Below are 18,707 nucleotides of genomic sequence, written 5' to 3'. Positions count from 1 at the left end.
AGCATCTGCCAATTGCCAGGTACACGTGCGGCTGGCCTCCTGAACGCTAGACGTGCTGGAAAATGTAAAATCGTTTAACTTAGATTTGATGCTTCACATAACCATGTGTATCTTTTATATCTCTTTTATATTGGAATAGTCAAAGGACTGTGAAAAGCATCAGTTAAAGCACATTCAGGAACGATATGCTTTTTAAAAAAAAAGGTATTGTAAAGAAAACACTGGGGAGAGCATCCTGTGCCTAAGATAATCCCTGGTCTGATTTCATACTGTTTTTCAAGATGCCAAAACCACAGTGCTCATCAGCAGTCCACTTTGTCTGGACACAGCAACCCCGGGAGAACAGAAGTCATTCCCTGGTGATGCCTGCTCTTAGTCTACTCCCTACCAAAGGTAAAAAAATACCTAAAAATACTGTTGCTCAAAGCTGGCTTGGATAAATCAAGCTCGCGGACAGTTTTCAGCTCAAACCGGCTGAACGTAGGTCCATGTATTACAAATGTAAAGAGAAAACGCCGTCATGTTTCAGCTTTGGTGCCATGCCCCAGGGAAGAAGCCGTGTCTATGTGTTACTTTACAGAACTGAGATAATACAATAAATTACACAGACATGGTACCAACAGCAGAAAAAAAAAAAAAAGGTCTTGAGCCACCCAAGCCACACAGAAACGTGGACTCTGAGTCGGTGGCTCCTCCTGAACACGGATCCTTGTCCGAGGCACAGAACGAGGAAAGGGAAGTTGGGTCATTCCCCGTGCTATTGATCATTGGCGGAGGCAGGCGTTTCGGCTTGTAGGCTCCACATGGTGCCATCTTTTTGATTTTTTCCCACTGACTGGCTGTTCAAACCTGCCATATGATACTTGATACGCCTGAGTGGGCTGGGGACATACGTCCCCCGACCCCGGGCCGTGGGGAACAACCAGCTGGCCAACAAAGCCAGCCAGGCTTGGAGAAAAAAAATGATAGCTGGGCTAGTTGGCTCAGAGTTTAAGAAATCCTGGCAGGTGTCCCACTCACAGCGATGCATACCCCATTGGAAGTGATTAACTTTTTGATCAGGTCATTTCTTTAATACGTTAACAAGTTCACAGCCCCACGTTCTACAGATCCTTGAAGAGAGATGCCATTTTCACGCTTCCTTGATACATAGGGAATGGAAACCCTGAAACGAGCGAAAAGACAGGAAATTTTGACCAATACTAAAAGAGGTGCTGGAAGGATCGATAAATGTGAACTCCAGAGTGTTTCCCAAACATACTTCAAAGGCCAGATCGCAAATTTCTTATTTAAAATGGATTTTGACTCAAAGGTCAGCTTTCGAAAACACCAAGGCTGATTTCTACGAACAAACAAACAAAATCCTATTACCAACTACGAAAAATGCTTTCCTTCAAAAAATAAAGGCCTGGAAAGGCAGAGAGTTTAGACAGTCTTTGTCAACACTCAGATTTACGGGGAAAAGCAAGTAATTACGTTTTTCACCCCAAATCTGAAAACACAAAGTAGTATTTCCCATCCTGTCAAGTTCTTTACCATTGCAGAATGAGTCAGACAAGCCTTGCAAACCCACTGCAGGGGCTCAGCTTTTATCATCTAAGCAACACAGTTTGCACGTAAGCTGAGAATAATACATATATATACGTGAGAAATGCTGAGAAATTCACACCCTCCCAAATTCAATGCAGTTATAGGGTCTGATGGCACAAAGGTGCTTGTGTTTTTTTCCTGGCTCATATGTCCCTCTGATTTCCTGTGGTGACAAGCAATATCAGAGGGTTTTGAGCTGAGGTAAAAAAACCCTGCCCTCAGAGGCGCGCATCTGCGGCACTGACAATATCCCCCCGTATCCGGGAAGTTTCCAGTTGCTGCCGCGTGTGTAGGTTCCTGTCAGCCGGAACTCTGCTTGTAAAACACAGTAAGGAAAAAAACTGCTGTTCTGAAAGTAAATCCATGCCAAGGACTTTCAACACCTGTTTCTCGCAGCGCTCTGAACACGTGCTGTTCCTGACAAAGGGCATTTTGATAGTGGCGCTGTCATGTGCGAAGTGCTCGCGGTGCTGCCGCCTTCCAGGGGACCTCTAACATCCCCGAGGGGCCACACTGCGGTTTGACCCGGGGGGGGGGACGTGCCTGCACGCAGCAACCCAGCCCCCGAAAGAACAAGATGGGAAAATCCATAACGGGGGGGCAGCTTTGCAACTTGTCGTGATTAGGGCCATGTAGGTTAATCCACACTTTTGTTGGGGTGCTCTGTCTCTGCAGAGCAATTTATAATAGAATCACAGCATCATTAAGGTTGGAAAAGACCTCTCGGATAATCAAGTCCAATCCCCAACCCAACACACCCCCCCCAGGCCTCTTAAACCATGTCCTCAAGTGCCACGTCTACACAGTTTTTCAACCCCCCAGGGTTTTCAACTCCCCCACCTCTCTCGGCAGCCTGTGCCAGGGACTGACCACTCTGGCAGGGAAGGCGTTTTCCCTAATAACCAGTATAACTAATCTAAACCTCCCCTGACGCAGCCTGAGGCCGTTCCCTCTCGTCCTGTCACTGGTGACCTGGGAGCAGAGACCAGCCCCCCCCTCACTCCAGCCCCTCTCAGGCAGCTGCAGAGAGCGAGAAGGGCTCCCCTCAGCCCCCTCTTCTCCAGGCTAAACCCCCCCAGCCCCCCCAGCCGCCCCCCAGCACACTTGTGCTCCAGCCCCTGCCCCAGCCCCGCTGCCCTGCTCTGGACACGCTCCAGCCCCTCCATGGCCCGCTCTGGCGGTTTGCAGACGCCAGCCCACCACAAACGGCACCGCGGACCCTCGCTGCGGGGCGGGGGGACGGTCCCCCGCAGGCGCTCCCGCGCTGCCGATGCTCCCGCGGCCGCCTTGGGTTTGGCTTCGCCACGAGAAGCCTCTCCCCGTCCGAACGCTTTCCCCGGGACTCCCAGGCCCCGGAGCCGGGTGGGGCCATGAGACACCCCCCACCCCCCCGCCACCCCCCGGGGCGCTGCGCCGTTCGGAGGAGCGGCCCCGGCCCCGCACGGCGGCGCCCCCCCGCAGCCGGGCTCTGCCCCCGGTGCCGCCCCCCGCCCTCCCCGCCCGCCGTGGCTGCGCGGGCGGAGCACGCGTGGCGGGGCCGGCCATGGACCGCCACCTGCGCCGGCTGCGGCAGGAGCTGGTAAGGGGGCGCGGGGGGGGGGGGGGAGACAGGGGACGGGACCCCCCGGGACCCCCGAGCCCCCCGGCTCGTCCCGCCGGCCGCGCTGCCCGGGCTCCTCCGCGGGGGGGAGGAGCCCCCTGCAAGGGGGGGGGCGCTGCGAGGGACGGGGCAGGGCCGGACCCCCTCCCCGGCCGCCCGGGAGGGCCGGGGTCCCCCCGCCGCTGCTCCCCGGGTCGCGGCCGGGCGGACGCCGCCGGTGCGTCCGTCTGCGGCGGGGAGCCACGGCGCACGGGGGCTCGGCCGTGGGGCAGGGGTGCCAGCGGAGATCCGAAATCAGAGAAACCTTTAGAAATCTCTGATAAGAATAAGTTTACGGGGGAAAAAAAAAAAAAAAAAAAGATGCAAAGGGAGCGTGCGCTTGCCACCGCCAATCCCCTCTGAAAATACTTCTTCTTTAATAGGAAACCCTTTGTCATAAATCAACAGCGTTTTCTCCCTCCTCCCGCTCCGGTGGTAGCCTCGCTCGCTGAACTTGCTTGGGCTTGTCCGCAAGCCAGAAGGTATTGTTGGTGCACCGGGGCCGGGGGCGCCGGGGGAAGAGCTGATGCTTTCCAAACTCGGCTTCCAGTGCTCCGCACGTCTGGCCGGGAGCAGCGCTGGTCGGATAAAGAGATGATGGGGACGAAAGGGGAAGGCAAGGCAGCGCGATTGGGTGGGTGAAGTTTCCGAATGCAAAAAGCTTCCCGGTTCAGGACTTCATAGGATGTTGATTCCAGCTGGTATTTGTGCTAACGGGAGTTTTACAACCTGGGCTTAGGTACGGTACTGCCGTGCTGCCTGCATTGCAGGAGATGTTTCACATGGGAGCAACAGCATTTGAGTCGATAGGGATGGGCGAAGTTTGGGCTGTGCCCAGGGCAGGATCGGGGACTCGCTGCTGCGCTGGAGGTGGCCGAGCTCCGGCTCGGACGTGTCTTGTGAAACACGGGCTCGGGCAGCAGCGCAGTACTCGGGGTACATGTGGCTGCAAACGGTGACATTTAACCCGCCGGCGCTACCGGTGCTTCCCTGGCAAAGAGAGGACAAAGTAAAACAAAGGAAGATGAGAGTCGCGGGTGTTCTGTACGCTGGGCGTGATGAGTGAAATGCAAACTGTAAACCAGGACACGTACGCTGTAACCTGGAAGATCTTTAAAATCTGAACAAGTTGGAAGGTGAGATGGGTAAAAAAAAAAAGTAACTTTGAAAAAAGAGTGCTTAGAATAAAGTTCCTAAATCTGTGATTTCTCTTCTAAACAGATCAGTTTCATTATGAGCAGTATTTTGTACACGAGCCTAAACATCGCACCTTTACTTGGGAGCCTAAAACGTGCCTGTCTTGTAGCGCACACACAACTTCTTCAGAATTTGGATGTATTCGAAAGGAAGGCAGGTCCCTCACATTGAATGTGAAAACAAAAAAATCCTTAGAAAATTGGGGTTTTTTTCGTGCCCTTGCTATAATGCAGTAATGGAGGGTTTTTTTAATTGTAAAAATGCAACAAGTTTAATTATATTAGTAAATCAAGACCTTCGCCTGGCAAAGAATTATGTATCTGCTTGGTTTAAAGAACTGGGAAGGGTCAGTTGTAACCTTCAGCAGGACTGCTCGTGACTTGACCGAAAGTAGATCTTCCCACGTTTGGTTTTCACTAGTCACATTCTTTCCCTTCCCACCCCCCAGTTTTTGTTACTCAAAAACTTAATTCAACAGCAGATTCTCAGGGTATCGGAGTGCAGCCTTGGAGCTGTTGTGAGCGCAGCGTGCCAGGACAGCCCGCAGGGCGAGACAGCTGGAGGGACCCTCTGCCTTACAGCACGCCGTCGGAAACAGTTCCTTTCATCAGCAACTTAAGTGAGCTGCAGATCATATTTAGTGAAGGTAGGAGGACTGTATTAGTTAAAATAACCATAAATGATATCCTGAGCAATAACAGCTTTCAAAAATCAATACTGTCAAGATATCCTGGAAGTAATATAGATTAATGTTTCTTTAAAGACCAGCAGGCAGCGCGATAGCAGCTGGGACCATCTGCATTGCATGGTGAGTGGGAACCCAACCTCCTGACCCTGCTGCTTCACCGCTTTCTTCACCACTGGGCAGGTCCTGCCTCCAGACTTTAAACGCACCATAACCAAGAATCGTGCGGGAGGAATGGTGGGAAGGGCTTGGCCCGATCGAGGCAACGAGCCACCCCGCGTGCCGCCAAGCAGGAGTCTGGTTCCAGGGCTTCGTTGCGAATTTCGAAACACAGTGGCGGGGGGGCCTGCGGAGCCGCAGAGGGGGGTCGTGGAGGGGTGCTTTGCGAAAACGCCCCATTTGAGGGCCCAGGCTTGCTGGGGCTGGTCCGTGTAACACGGGAAAGCTACAGGCCACTCGACCAGCAGAACTTCAGTTTTGTAAACTCCTGCTGGTTTTGAGGAGGGGATTTTCTCAAAAAAGAGCAGAGGTTGGCACAGCTCCCAGTTCCCAAGGAAGGGTTATCTCCAAGTGCAACTCTATCCCCCACCAGCATGGGATCTGATTCCAGCTCCAATTTTATCTTTTCTCCTGCTTTGTGTATTAAAAACATGTTTAAATCATCGCGTGCTTCATTTGGGCTGCTGGTGTGCCCCGACATTTCAACACGCAGCCTAGGCATTGAGATCACGCCGTGCTTTGCCAGACAAGTCTCAGATGAGCGTGGGTCTGGGCATGCTTACACCGCTCTTCGTGTTACCTGTGGAAAGGTCTGCCAGCTCTGCCATGGCTCCCGAGGATGAATCTGACCCGTTTCAATCAATGAGAGATCTATTCCAATCGCATGTTTTCCATTGTAAGCTGATAGTTTCTCGCACGTGTGGTGTCCCTTTGATTGGAATTCATTCAGAAGCTTCCACATGCAAGTGCTTCGCAGCCAGGAGGGCCTCAGCTGACACAGCCATTCACCCCAACGGGGTGTGCGGCCGGGGGCAGCTCTGCCGTCGGCGCGGTTGCCAAAGCCGGGGTCCCCGTCCCGGTGCTGACGCCGGCCTGTGGAGCTGTTTCGGCCAAGCCGTGCCAGCTCACTGCTCCTCGGTCTCTATGCAGAAAATACAGAAGGGCTTTCCACCCCCTCTGGAAAGCCCCTGGAGATTTATGGACGCAGCGTAGTTTGCGAGAATACGCAGTGCTGGTTTGTAGGTCTGGCGTGGAATAAGTTGTGCTTTGCCACTCCTTCTGTCATCTGTCCTTCATATGGCAGTTGTGAAACACACCCCAGAGCTTGTGAATCTCCCATTAACGCAATTAATCCCGACATTAAAAGTGCTCTTGACTTTAACGGCTGGATTCAGAGTCTGCACGCATCGTCTGAGGCACAGAAATATTACGTCTGCTTTCCGAGTTACAGAACGTTATCTCAGCTGAAAGATCAGATTTAACAAGAATTGTCTTGCTCAGGGATTAGCAGAGAGGAATTTCATTTCCGTGTCTCACGCCGCAGATGGCATTACCTCCATCAACTTTCCGACACGGGGATTGTTTGCATTTATACATAGTAACATCAGCATATGTGCCATGGGCCGGGGGTTTCAAGGCTCTTCTACAGTAAGAATAAATCACTTATTATCTAGCCAGGGACTGGCGAGTTCATGGAGCAGGTTGATCTGGCACTTGGTGGCTGTAATGGGCGAGGGGTCGCAGTCAAGTTAGCTGTAGTTGTAAGTTTCCTTGGCATGTTTTGGTCTTTCCTGAGGAATCCAGGATATTTCTGAGCTTTCTGTTGCTTTTTTCTAGGCAGAAAAGTATTAAAGTAGGTATTTCAAACAAACCCCGCTGCTCTGACTTGAACTTCTGAATGTTCCCCCTGCACATTCATCATAAATGCATGCCATTATTGAGTTTGATGGAGTCTGACTCCCTCCTTGCGTTAATTTATGTTCTGGTAGACAGTGTTTCCTGCTATGAATATCTTGCAGGAATAGAACATTTGGTCTGAGCAAAAAATACAGCAATTATTTTTACTCTTTGTCTCACACTGGGTCCTATTCCAGTAACTGTGTCATGCTTGAAAAGGATGTATTTTCATTACTGCTGTTTCCGACGGAGCAGCTCTTGTGATTTGCAGTAGAGTAAGGCATAAAAGACAGGCCTCGAGGGCTAACATCACTGCTCACAACTCCAGCAGGTGGAAACACACAGCTCCATCCGGGTCTCTGCCGACAAAATGGTCCCTTTGAGGGTGGCTTCACCCATGGCTGCTGGAGAGCGCGTCAGAAACTTGGGTGGTTATCGCAGAGCCTCGTTCTCCGGTGTTGCCTTAAGGGAAAGGGCAAAGGAGCAACTTGACAGCGATGTCCTCTCACACAGAGCCTGGGGAGAGGAGCAGCAGTCACAGGCTTTGCCCACTTCTTTACTTCCAGAGAAGACTCCTAAAGATGACGGTGGGATTTTTTAGACTCCCAGCTGCACATATTCAGGAACGCTACAGACCAGGTCCCCCGGCGAAGCAGACCACTGGGCTGAAGGCCGGCACTTTTAACCACCATCTTCAACAGTCAGTCTGGACATCGAGCCTCGTGGTCTTTCTTATCCCTGGGCTGTGAGTAAAAGTCTGAAGGCTGGAGTTCTTTTTGGTCCATTTACTTCCTGGTTGTAGAGAATTGATTTTCTAATTTGCCTTTAAACGTGGCAAGCGTGACTGGGAAGCACAGAACAATATAATCACAATGGAAAGGAAGGCAATTGAGTAAGGAAGATTGTTAATTGAGTGATGTGAACCATGTCTTTCGTGGTTAACATCTGTTTAAGATGTATTTAAATTATTGGGGGGAAAAAAATCTTTGGTGTAGTTTCAGCATCATTCCTCTTCCAGATAAACTGTGAGCTCACAGTTAACATCCTAATTTACGCCTAAAATACTCTGGAAAGGCAAGAGGTGAAAGAGAGTCTTGCAATTCTTGTGATAAAATGGAAGGACAAAAAGACGGCTGCAGGCCCTCGGCATCCGTCGAGGGAAGGAAAAGAAAGGTGCAACGTCAGGCTGGGTAGCAGCCCTCTGCGAAGCGTGCAGCGCGCTCTGAAGGGCTATGCCCAGCCACAACTGCAGGCTGGTTGAAGATTAATCTAGTTAGTGACCCAAAGGAAAAGGCAGAAACAATACGATCAGCTCAGCAGTTCTAAAATAATTTTGGTCTCTATTATGTCATCCTCTTTAAATACCAATTGTTTGTTGCTGGTTCTGTTGCTACCAGCACTATTATTAAGAACTGGTATTTGCCATTTGTTCTTTCCTGTCCTCTTAGCAATAACTTCCTCTCTTTGCATTGCTTTTACCCAAGAGCTGGACATCTGTCTTCCTCCTCATAGGGACAAACACGCTCAGAGCTCTTCTTTGCAGTTCTCTGTGCTCAGCTGAAAGCCGTGGTGTGTTAGCTGGGTTTTTCCTTTTCTCCCGTCAGCATCACAAAGCTGCTACAGTCCTGGGCAGGCCAGATGTGCGGGTGGGCTGGGAATAGAGACAGCTGTGGCTTGGGGGCATTGGTGGGAACTGAATTCTGAGAACTCGGCAAATGTAGATGCTAACAGGAAAACATTAGTTCCCAAAGTGGGTTTTAAAAAGTTACTTATTTACCTGGGAAGTGACAAGGGAGATCTCCCTTATTTGTACATCTCAGGTTTTGAATTTGACAATACGCCAGTCACTGCTAGAGGATGTTCCTTGGGGCGAGTTGTCCGGCCGTGTTAATCAGTGCTGGAAGATCATTGATTTATAAACTGTATAAACCAACTGTGGTTGTAGTTCTGGGAATAAGTATTTTGAGGAAATCGTTTAAAAGGCAAGGCTTAGAGCGATCGATGCCTTTGCCACTCAAAGCGGTAGATTTTCAATGGAAAGAAAACCATATTTGAACTCCGCCAGTTCTGCAAAATGCTCACTGCTGTGGGGTTTTTCCCCCTCATGTTGAGTGGTCCTTGATGATCATTTGAAAGCCTTGAAAAGCTTTTGCATTCTGCCTTTCAGTGTTCAGGGTGACTGTGGTTTATGCAAGCTTTGCTTTGGAGAGGATTTAGCCAGAGCTGCCTTGTTCGTGCCTTCACAGGAGGATTGATCTGGAGGTAATACCTTACTGCTGGAGAGAGAAATAACATCACACGCTGAATCCCAGCCATCGAAGCGGAATATGCACGTCACGACCGCGCTCAGCCCTTGTGCATACTTGTCTGGCTATAAAAGGCATCTGTGTTGGCTTGTTCAGAATTAGACTGTAACTTTTTCATGCCAATTTTTGGGGACTGCAAAAGTTTCAAGAATAATAATGAAATGCAATTTGAGGCATCTGATTTTTTAACTGTTTTATATAGAGATAAATTTGAACATCTGCAAGTTGTCATGGTTCTAATTTGGCTGTTCTTGGAAGCAGAGGTGCCAGACAACTGCTTGTATGGAAGCAGAAAGTATCTCAAATTCGACAGCCAGAGTCCCTTGAAACGCTGATGTACGTGTGCGTCTTGAGCAGAGGCCAGCAGGTACAAGAAGGGAGGATGCTGATGAGCCACATCTGTGCTGGACCCGAAGTTTTGTAGCGAACGCCATTGCCCCCGCACTCTGCTCTGCAGCACCGCCGAGTGCAGGGCTGCTCCAACACAGGTTTGGGACTTACAGCGCACAAATGCACAAGCCGGAGCATCTCCTGATGTCCCGCGGTGGCCAGCTTACGTAATGCCACTTGCATAACCCCAGCAAGTACGGTCAGGGTCTCTCTCCACGCCAGATTAAGGCTCTCTGGGGCTTTGTGTCACATTCACGCTCTGTTTGAAATTTCACTTTAGTTCATCACAAATTCCCGTTCCTTCTACGCGAAGCGGGTGAGCGCAGAGCCAGCGAGGCTACCAGGGTTGTCCCTTCAGCCTTGCGTTCCCGTCACGCTGCAGTCAGAGCATCCGTTTGACTTCCAGCCCAAACTGCTGCGTTATTCACAGAAACCTTTTCTCCTCCAGCAGCCCGGACAGTTCAGTCTTGACCCTTTGCCAGGGCGGTGGTCTCTCTTCTGCGGGAGATTGTGCCTTTTCCGGAGAGCCTCAGAGAGGCCAGTCTGAACTTGGGAGAACTGAGATCTTCTTTGGCAAGAGGAGAGAGAAGCTGTTAGACACTGGGGAAGAAACTGAGGAACTTTTTTTTTTCCTCTCCAGAGTGAGTCCTCTTAATTACCGCAGGGTAATTACTAGTGGATGAAATCCAAGCCCCTGCAGACTGTTTGGTCACCAGTCAGTGACTTCACTTTGGGCTGGGTTTCACTCGCTCTTCAGTGCTGTAAAAGACTGAACAGATACCCTGAAGAGCAAAAGATAAAGGGGTTGTTTGCTGGGTTTTTTAACTTGCACAACCCAAAGTTTTAGCAGTGTTTGCAAGCAGAGTTTAAAACCCTCAGGATCTTTAAAACTCCCTTGCTGATGGTGGGATTTATGTTGCCAGAGGGACACTGAGGCTGAGTCCAGAGGGCAGGATTTGTCCTACCCCAAAGCAAGTCGCTGAAACAGGACGGGTGAGTCATGTCCCAGAAGTGCCCGTTTCTCCCCCTGGGCTCAGCCCAGCCCTCGGCACAGGCAGCGCTGGGCATCGGCGGAGAGCGTCCAAACCTCGTAGTCGCTTATGGGAAAGCGCTTCCACAGATGAAAACATCTCCACTCCTCCTCCAGTGGCTCGGGCTCCCCAGGCTGGGCTGGCGCCAGGTTTGGCAGAACCAGCTCATTTGTTCAGAGGGAAAAGTGCTGGAGCCTGAGCTTTCAGGGCTCAGGTCCTTTCTCGTTGGGGGGGAGACTGGATCTGCCCGTGAGAAACCGCCCCACCGATGATAAATGCTGCCTATGAAATGTTAATGCTTAATAGAGCCTTGCTGGATGAGGCGTGCATGGTAACGACACCTCCCATCCCGGGGGAGTTAAGGGAGGCGGCGTCCGCCGAGGGTTTGCTCAGGCCGGTCGTTGCCGCAGGACCCCCGTCACTCACCCCGGCGCGATCACGGCGCTGCGCCGGCCTGGGGATTTGGTGGGGAGCGGCCAATGAGCGGCCAAGCTGGCTCCAAATCCAGCTTTTTGCAAAGCCCCAGATAAAACAGGCTTCCATTAATAAGGCGAGAAAGGTTAGGACGAGAAGCATTACAGCAAGTCTGGAGAGGTAAGGTGATAGTTTTGTCTGGGGCTCGTAGAGCATATGGCCCCAGCCTTCGTACGGGAAACGCAAGCGCTCGGTTAGCCTCCAAGTGGGGCATTATTTGCGTGTCTGCAGAAGGAGAGGTTTATTTGCTGATGTTAAAAAATGAGCTAGCAGGAGACACTTGATAATCAGGAAGCTAAACACAGATTTTCTATATCTTCATAGCTTGTGCGCTCGTTCCGGGTGATAAATAAGTTTCTTGGGAGTGAAGCTCTGAAAAATCATCATAACCCACCGGCTAGTTTTAGGTTCTGGGTTTTGAAATGGAGACTCGTGGTCGGAAACTGTCGAGGAGCTTTCCACTTTTGGAGCTAGGTTGTTACGGAGGATCTAATTTTCTGATGACTGCTCTTTCTCACTGACCAAATCCAGGTACAGAAATGGAAATAGAGCGAGTAATCGAACTAATTTAGTTAAAATGAAGGAGATGTAGAAAAGTAAAGCTTGATAACGTAAAGCTGAACATAAGATGCGTCCGTTCTTTTTCGCCCTAAGCTTGAGATCTGTCGCTGTACAGAAATTGCGAGGAGCCTTTTACACTGTTTATGGCCGCGTAGGCTGAAGCTTCTCCTAGACAGGGGTAATCTCTTCTGCAAACCACCTTACATCAGTGTGACACGTCTTCACCTCCAGCCCTGCCGTCCCCTGCTGTTCCTCCCTCTCCTTCCCCTTCCCGCCTGCCCCCGCTAAAAAAAAAAGAAAAGTGGCAGCTGTTGGAAAGTAGAGCCCGTTTGTTTTATGGTGCCGCTTTGGGAACATGATCCAGGTCCTACATGAGAGAGAGAAAGCAACCGAGCGAAAGAGAAGAGGGGGGAGTTTGGAAGCTCTGGAAAATAACTTGCTTATTTTAAGTCTAGTACAGAAAGTTAAATCTTTATAGCAAGGTTCAGGGATAAAGCAGAAGTGCTACTAAAGGACCTGTCTTGGGAATAAAGAGATTGCGAGTTTAACTAATTAGATTTTGTTGGTTGTTTTGTACAAAATTTCAAGTGCTTTGAAATGCCTTTGATTGTCCTCTAGCGAGAGGTGCCTGTGACCAGGGTATTAAGATCTGAAGACGTTTATATAGTAACACTGTGATTCTTATTGGGGTTTATTTTAATTAATTTAGCACTTTAGGTAAAGAAACAAGGTTCTCTGTGGAAGGCACTTCGTTATTCTGACTGCTGATTTTCGTCAGTTACAGGGCACAAAGGACACAAAAGGAGAAGAATATGCTAAAACTGGTGGCAGCCAAACCCATTCATAGTTCTGTGCCTTGGGCTTCTGCCAGGCAATTAATGGAAACACAAACTATTTATTTTTGTTGTCAGGTCAAAAAAAAATCCACTGCTCCTGTCAGCTCCTCTTATTCCTAGAGGGAAACTCCTAGAAAAATATAAGAAAAATCCAATTGCTGTTCCATAAATGGATGTAGTACAGGTAGGATGCATCTAAAACGTACTCAGTAGGAAGGGGCGATGTTTCAGAAAGCTGCTCAGCCCAGCTCCCGCCCTTTGGTCTAAGTTTTCCTGCTCTCCTGGAGACACTGACTCGATGTCTGCTTCCTTCCCCCCGCAGCTGTCCATGAAGGAGGTCGGGGACGGGCTGCACGAGCAGATGAACTGCATGATGGGGGCACTGCAGGAGCTGAAACTCCTCCAGGTGCAGACCGCGCTGGAGCAGCTGGACATCTCGGGGAGCCGAGGCGCCGGTCCCGGCGCCGAGCAGCACCAGTGCCGCCGAAGCAGCAGAGACGTGCCCGGGGCCTGGCGGGACGAGCGGCTGCGGGGGGAGGCGTTGGTGGAGGAGCACAGCCCTGCGTCCCTCGCGTGTGCCGTGCCACGGCCGGTGGGTCTGCCCCGTCCCGCTGCGCTCCCGGAGGGCAGCCGCCTTCGAGACACCCCCTCCTCCTTCAGGAGCCTCTGTGGTGAGGGTGTTTATCACCCAAAAGGACCTTCCTCCGTGTCGATCGGAGCAGAGCACGTCCGCCCAAAGACCTTCGAGCCCAGTACCCAGGGCACAGCGGGGGGGTGGCCGGCGTGCCGGGAGTGCCCGGGGTGTGACGATGGCCATGACTGGACATCGTCCCTGATGTCCCAGAGCAGGAATCGGCAGCCACTGGTCCTGGGGGACAACATCTTTGCAGACTTGGTTGGGAACTGGTTGGACCTGCCAGAGCTGGATAAGAAGGGGGAGAAGAGCGAGGTGTCCCTGTCCGTGAGCAGATCCCAGGAGCTCTGCAGGAAGTTCTCCCTCACAGCCAACATCTTCAAGAAGTTCCTGAGGAGCGTTCGGCCAGACCGAGACAGGCTTCTCAAGGAGAAACCTTGCTGGCTTCCGCCTGAAGACAAACGGCCTGAGATTTCCAAGAGGCCCAAAAAGATGAACAAACTCAAGGGGACATTTTACTTCCCACTTCATGGGAACATCCAGAACCATCACAGCAAAGGGGAGAGGTGCCCGAAGGCAGAGAGCAACAGCGAGAAACCCAAAATCGGCACCAAGAAAGTCCACGATACCATAGACTACACCCAGTCTGGGTTTGACATCAATACAGCTGTTTGGGTGTGAGTTTGTCAGCATCCTCTGCTCTGCCAACCATTGGTTTCACACCAGAGAGGAGCTGGAGGCCGTACATGTCTTTTCAGGGGACCCTTGTGCTCTCAGCACGGACCGGGATGAGAGGGGAGTCCTCTGCAAAACGGGCTGGGGGCTTCGGCCACCTGCGAGTGGCGTTTTCTGAGCTACGGCTTGAGGGGCAGTCGGAGCAGCAGCCGGCGCAGCCCCCTGCGGGGAGGCTTTTGGGGACTGATAGTTGCAAAAATAATCTGAATCTTTAGCAGCTTTAGGGCGAGCGGTGCCACAGCCGACCAGCTCCTGCAGCCTGCCTTCCGATAGCCACCTCGGGCCCACGCCATCATCTCCAGTTAAAATAGCTGCAGCACAAAATCCACTGTGTGCATGTGTGTGTATGAGTGTGCAAATATATATAGGTTTTTTTTTTAAAAAAAAATTCTATTCCTGCTTGTGTGCACTTAAAACCGGGTTATAAACCAGGCAATTCAAGTGTTGTACCTGAAGCACTTGTTATTTAAATTGGAAGAAATAAGTTTGAATTTATAAGACTTGAACAGTCGCTAAGCAGGGGTGTTGAAGCCCAGCTTTGCTGCATTTCAGCTGTGGGGTTTTCCCCCTAAACTGCATCTCCACTGCTCTCCCAGCATCTCTCGTTCCCCTGCCAGTTAAACCAGTAGGACGCACGGCTCCTTCCATGGAAGTTTGTGACCCTCAAGCTCTCAGCGGGTGTTGCTTCTCCCCCCGTGCCCTTCTCCCCACAGGTTGCACCAGATAGAACATTGCAAAAGTTTATTGCTGAGGTTGCACCAAGATAATTGCAACAGATGTTTATTTTTGTTGTTTCCTATTGCTGTTGTGTACAAACCTTGTCTTGACGGAACCAAGTTCTTCTGTGTCCGGCTCTCCAAGAGTTACCAATAAAGTGGCATCAGTCACCAGCGTGCCGTGGGGCCGTCTCCATCCTGGGGCGACCCTCAGTCCCGCTTTTCTCCTGCACGGAAGCTTCTGGGATTTCAGAGTCACGAAAACCCGGCCGAGCTGGCACGAGAGGCTCGGCTGGCGGGGGTCGGAGCTGGGAGCGCGTGTGGGTTGTGTCAGCCTGTTCCCAGCTGGGACCGAGGAGTTTGGGGAGCGGCCAGGAGAGTTTCCATTCGAGGAGAGGTTATAAATCATCGTAGGGAGAAGAACTGCAGCCAGAGGTCCCAGTGCCGCCCGGGAGGCATGTCCCACCACAGCCCGTGGACACTCCCGGAGCCTGCGGGTAACGCTTCGACACCCACCTTCCTCCCCCAGCACAGGGAAAGGCAGAGAGAAATGTTTGGGGGAGAAACTGCTGCCGAGGGAAAGGCCTGGGAGCCGAGCGGTCCCCGACCTGGGGAGGGGGACAGGGCCAGACCACCCCGGGGCCGCGCGGGTCCTGGCCACGGCTCCCCTCCTCGCTGCCTCCAGGAGTTAGACCTGGCGGAGGCGAGTCCCCAGCAGCTCCGTGAGCCCCAGCGCGAAGAGCGTGCAGAGCCCATCGACCGGCTGCGGCAGCGGGCGACCCTCCCCACGGGGCTGCCCCCGTTCCCATTAGCCGGGGCTCCCGCCAGACGCTTCGTGCGAGCAGCAGTGTTATGTTGCAAGAACCTGTTCCACTCACTCCAGGTTTAGGAAGGACTTCTGTGCGAGCAGGAGTAGTATTTTTTTAAGCATGCAATTCTATTCCTGTTGTAACTTCCGAAGTCAGAGAGGCCAGTGGAGCAGAGGCATGGAGGGAGAATTTTTTTTTTTCCCCTTGCAAATTAAATATAGGCACAAGACAAGCCCCGTTTCTGCCCATACAAGGAGAGGAGTGGGTCAGCATCTGAAAGCCAGGCTCAGCACTTTTTCAGGAACCTGAGTTGCAAGCAAGCTTTTGTTTTCCCCCCTCGCAGGCTTTAGCTCTGGTTGTTTTCTCCAGTTCTCTGAATGCCAAAGGGCTGTTTCTAAAGCATTTTGTTTTTCTCTTTTATCAGTAGTTCATCCTGTTTGTTACAGATATGCTCTCCCAGCTCCCACCAACCTTTCCATAAGCTCAAAAAAGAGGAGAAGGAGCTTCCTATAAGCAGTAGCAGGACAGAGAGCAACAGCCTTTCCCACACCAGCCTAGGTCCCTGGCGAGCACAGCTGCACCCCGGGGCTTCCCCGCTGCCCGGGCACAGCCTGGGGGACGCAGCCCGCGTCGGGCACAGCAGCGGGGAGCACTGGGCGCGATGGCAATGCCCCGTGGCACCCCCCAACCCGAGGGGGGCATCCCGGCCATACCTGCTTGGCGCTGAAGGCTGAGCCCCACGGAGAGAGGAGCACCAGTGCCGGATGGGGAGAGGCTCTGGGGGGCTGAGCACCCACACCAGGGGCTTTTTAAGCTTGTCACTGAGCATTGCCCTCAGGTGTGATGAGTGTGGTGGGCAGCTGGCAGGGGCCCAGGCTGAGCACAGAGGGGCAGGGGCACGGCCACAGCAACATTGCGGCCGAGAGGCGAAGGGTACTTTTATGCAGGTGGTTACCTCTCCAAGGCCATGCACTATCCAGGAAAAAAAGATGTGTTTATGCAGAACACAGGGAGATTTGGTGCCTAAAACGCACATTGGGAACCTGCTCCTTGGGAAAAGCGGTCCTGGGGGATTTGCCCCCTTTTCCTCCCGCCGGTGCCACCCCACCCAGCCCAGAGCTCCAGCCCCCTGCACAGGCTGCGCGACCCAGGGCTCTATAAACTCACACCCCCTTTGCCAGCACACACGGTCCCTTGCAAATGCCGGATCCCACCCCAGCAGCTGTCGCGGTGCCGCTCCCCCCCCGTCGATGGGGTCTCGCAAGGGGCCAACGCGAAGGTTCTCCTGAGAATAAGCACTTCTGGCCCCGCGTGCTCCCGACAGCTGCCCTGGCCCACGGGGCAGTGCCGGGCCACGCTGCCCGCGCACGCTCAGAGATCAGCCGCTGAACCCAGCCTTTTCTGTCCCTGCCTGGAGGAAATAGCGTTGCTTCTAGTTGCGCGTGGAAAGGGCAGTTCCTGGCCCCAGCTGCCGCCCATGTGTTCCTTTCCCACCCAAAATAATCGCTCCTGCTGCAGCCAGCACCGCCGCGTCCGTGCCCGCTCCCACCCAAACGCAGCGAGCGGGGCCGGCGGTGGCGGGGTCCGAGCCCGTGCGGGTCCCTGCGCCGCCCCGGCCCCCGCCGCTCCTCCTGCCATCGCCAGCGGGGCGAGCGCTCAGCCCTGGGGACGGGCAGAGGTGGTGGCGTTTGCTTAATTTCTTCTTTTTCCAAAGGAACGGGCCCCTACTGGGGCACTTCGCACAGGCAGCTGACCAAATGCCCAACAGAGTTTTAAATGTATTTATGTTCTCTCTGCATCTTAAGTGTAGCTTTGAAGGATGTTTTGCATCGAAATAGGATTTTTCCAGGCTGTTTGCAGTGACAGATTCAGTGTGACCTAGGCTTCAAACAGCTGCTTGAGAATTGCAAGTAAATGTGGCTGGATCTCTTAAGAGGAAAAAAATATTTCATATTCTTTAAGAGACATTAAAATAATAAAGACTATCAGCCAAGCCAGACAGCCTACCTAATTTAGCCTCCAGAGCAGAATCCGCTAATAGATCAGGGTAGGATTTGTGAATTACCATTTCCCTTCTCCAGGGACTTTTCCTGAAATTATAATGGCTTTTTCTCCTCTTTTTTCATGAAACTGCCATGAGATAGTTCCCCATTATTAAGCACGAAACCTACCTAATTAGCGCAATGACAGTCTTTAATGAGGCCCTGGCTGTGTTCTGCGTCTTTGATAGGAATGGTTAATACCAAACACAAGACAATAATTATAGAAACACATTCCCCCATGAACTTGCCCCGTGGAAGGCAGCAATGGCAAATGAAGCTTGGGCATTCAGATTTATTAGAAATCTCTGTTCACGGGGTAGGCTAAGCCCAGACGGGATCAAAAGCACTGGAGTTAATTTGGTGCCAATAACATCCGAACACCAGGGCTTAATAACCTGGCACGAGGAGAGCGGCTGTTCACTGCGCGGCGGGTATTTGCAGCCAAGGGGAGGAGGTTGCTGCCGGACACCAGCTCTGCCTGTGCTCATCGCCTCCGGCGAGAGGCTGGAAGCCTCCCTCCGAGGCGGGAGGTAGACGGTCGGAGGAGGGAGGTGTTAGGAGCTGCTGGTGCGTGCAGGAGTCCTGTTCTGCGGGGGGCGGCCGGGCTCCTGCTCGGCCGAGGGGCTGGATGAGCAGCGCAGCCCGGCCCCTTCCGAAGCCCACGTCCCGCAGCACCGCGTCTCTGCCGCCTCCGAGCAGAGCCGGCACCGCTGAAATGGAGAGGTGCTGGGTCTGGCCCGCTCGGCTTAATGCAGAGAGAGAGGATTTGCCTCTTAACATTAGCAGAGCGATTTTCCAGGAGCTGCTCCCCACGCTGCCTCTCGGCTTTCCCTTCCCGCCAGCGCCGATGCTAACACCCCGCTCTTCCAGCCAGATGGCCTCCAGAAGGCTCACAAATGTGCCTGTAATTAAAAAGCCTTTATTTTCAAAACCATTTCACAGCTTACTCCTCTGACAATGGGATGGGGCTTCTTAAGCTAATGCTGGGCAAGAGGAAAGGAAAATACAGGCTGGCTGCTGCCCGTCGTGTTTCCCTCGCCCACTGGCACGGGTTATATTTGCTGTTCGCCGGCCGAGGCTGAGGCCCCCACGTGCCCGGCAGACCCGCGGCGTTGCTGAAGCCTCCCCAGGGCCAGCGCTCGCCTCCCCCAGCGATGCTCAGCTCT

At 52.4% G+C, this 18,707-nt stretch overlaps 1 protein-coding gene across 4 annotated transcripts; it reads left to right on the top strand.

The window, feature by feature from the left end:
- The first annotated feature begins 2,787 nt into the window (after positions 1 to 2,787).
- INKA2 (inka box actin regulator 2) lies at positions 2,788 to 14,864 on the top strand. Of its 4 annotated transcripts, XR_010376093.1 has the most exons (5): positions 2,788 to 3,169; positions 3,613 to 3,711; positions 4,905 to 5,072; positions 5,190 to 5,234; positions 5,921 to 7,328. XR_010376093.1 is itself a non-coding variant. In XM_064471962.1 (2 exons), the coding sequence occupies exons 1-2, from the start codon at positions 2,861 to 2,863 to the stop codon at positions 13,918 to 13,920; spliced, it is 1,302 nt and encodes a 433-aa protein (XP_064328032.1). In that variant the 5' UTR covers positions 2,788 to 2,860; the 3' UTR covers positions 13,921 to 14,864. The 4 variants fall into 4 exon arrangements, 2 of the variants coding, with proteins under 2 accessions (XP_064328032.1, XP_064328033.1); XR_010376092.1 differs by lacking the exon at positions 5,921 to 7,328 and having other exon boundaries at positions 5,190 to 5,774; XM_064471962.1 differs by lacking the exons at positions 3,613 to 3,711; positions 4,905 to 5,072; positions 5,190 to 5,234; positions 5,921 to 7,328 and adding an exon at positions 12,928 to 14,864.
- Positions 14,865 to 18,707: the final 3,843 nt, after the last annotated feature.

The sequence above is a fragment of the Phalacrocorax carbo genome, chromosome 23, assembly GCF_963921805.1.
Source record: "Phalacrocorax carbo chromosome 23, bPhaCar2.1, whole genome shotgun sequence".
In the NCBI taxonomy this organism is placed as follows: domain Eukaryota; kingdom Metazoa; phylum Chordata; class Aves; order Suliformes; family Phalacrocoracidae; genus Phalacrocorax; species Phalacrocorax carbo.
Note: the sequence above shows the minus strand (reverse complement) of the source record. Positions and strands in the feature narration are given on the sequence as shown.

Coding starts and splice junctions, on each gene's coding strand:
- INKA2 (XM_064471962.1), top strand. CDS start 2,861: ATGCTCCCGCGGCCGCCTTGGGTTTGGCTTCGCCACGAGAAGCCTCTC. Junction 3,170..12,927: donor GCCGGCTGCGGCAGGAGCTG/GTAAGGGGGCGC, acceptor TTCCCCCCGCAG/CTGTCCATGAAGGAGGTCGG.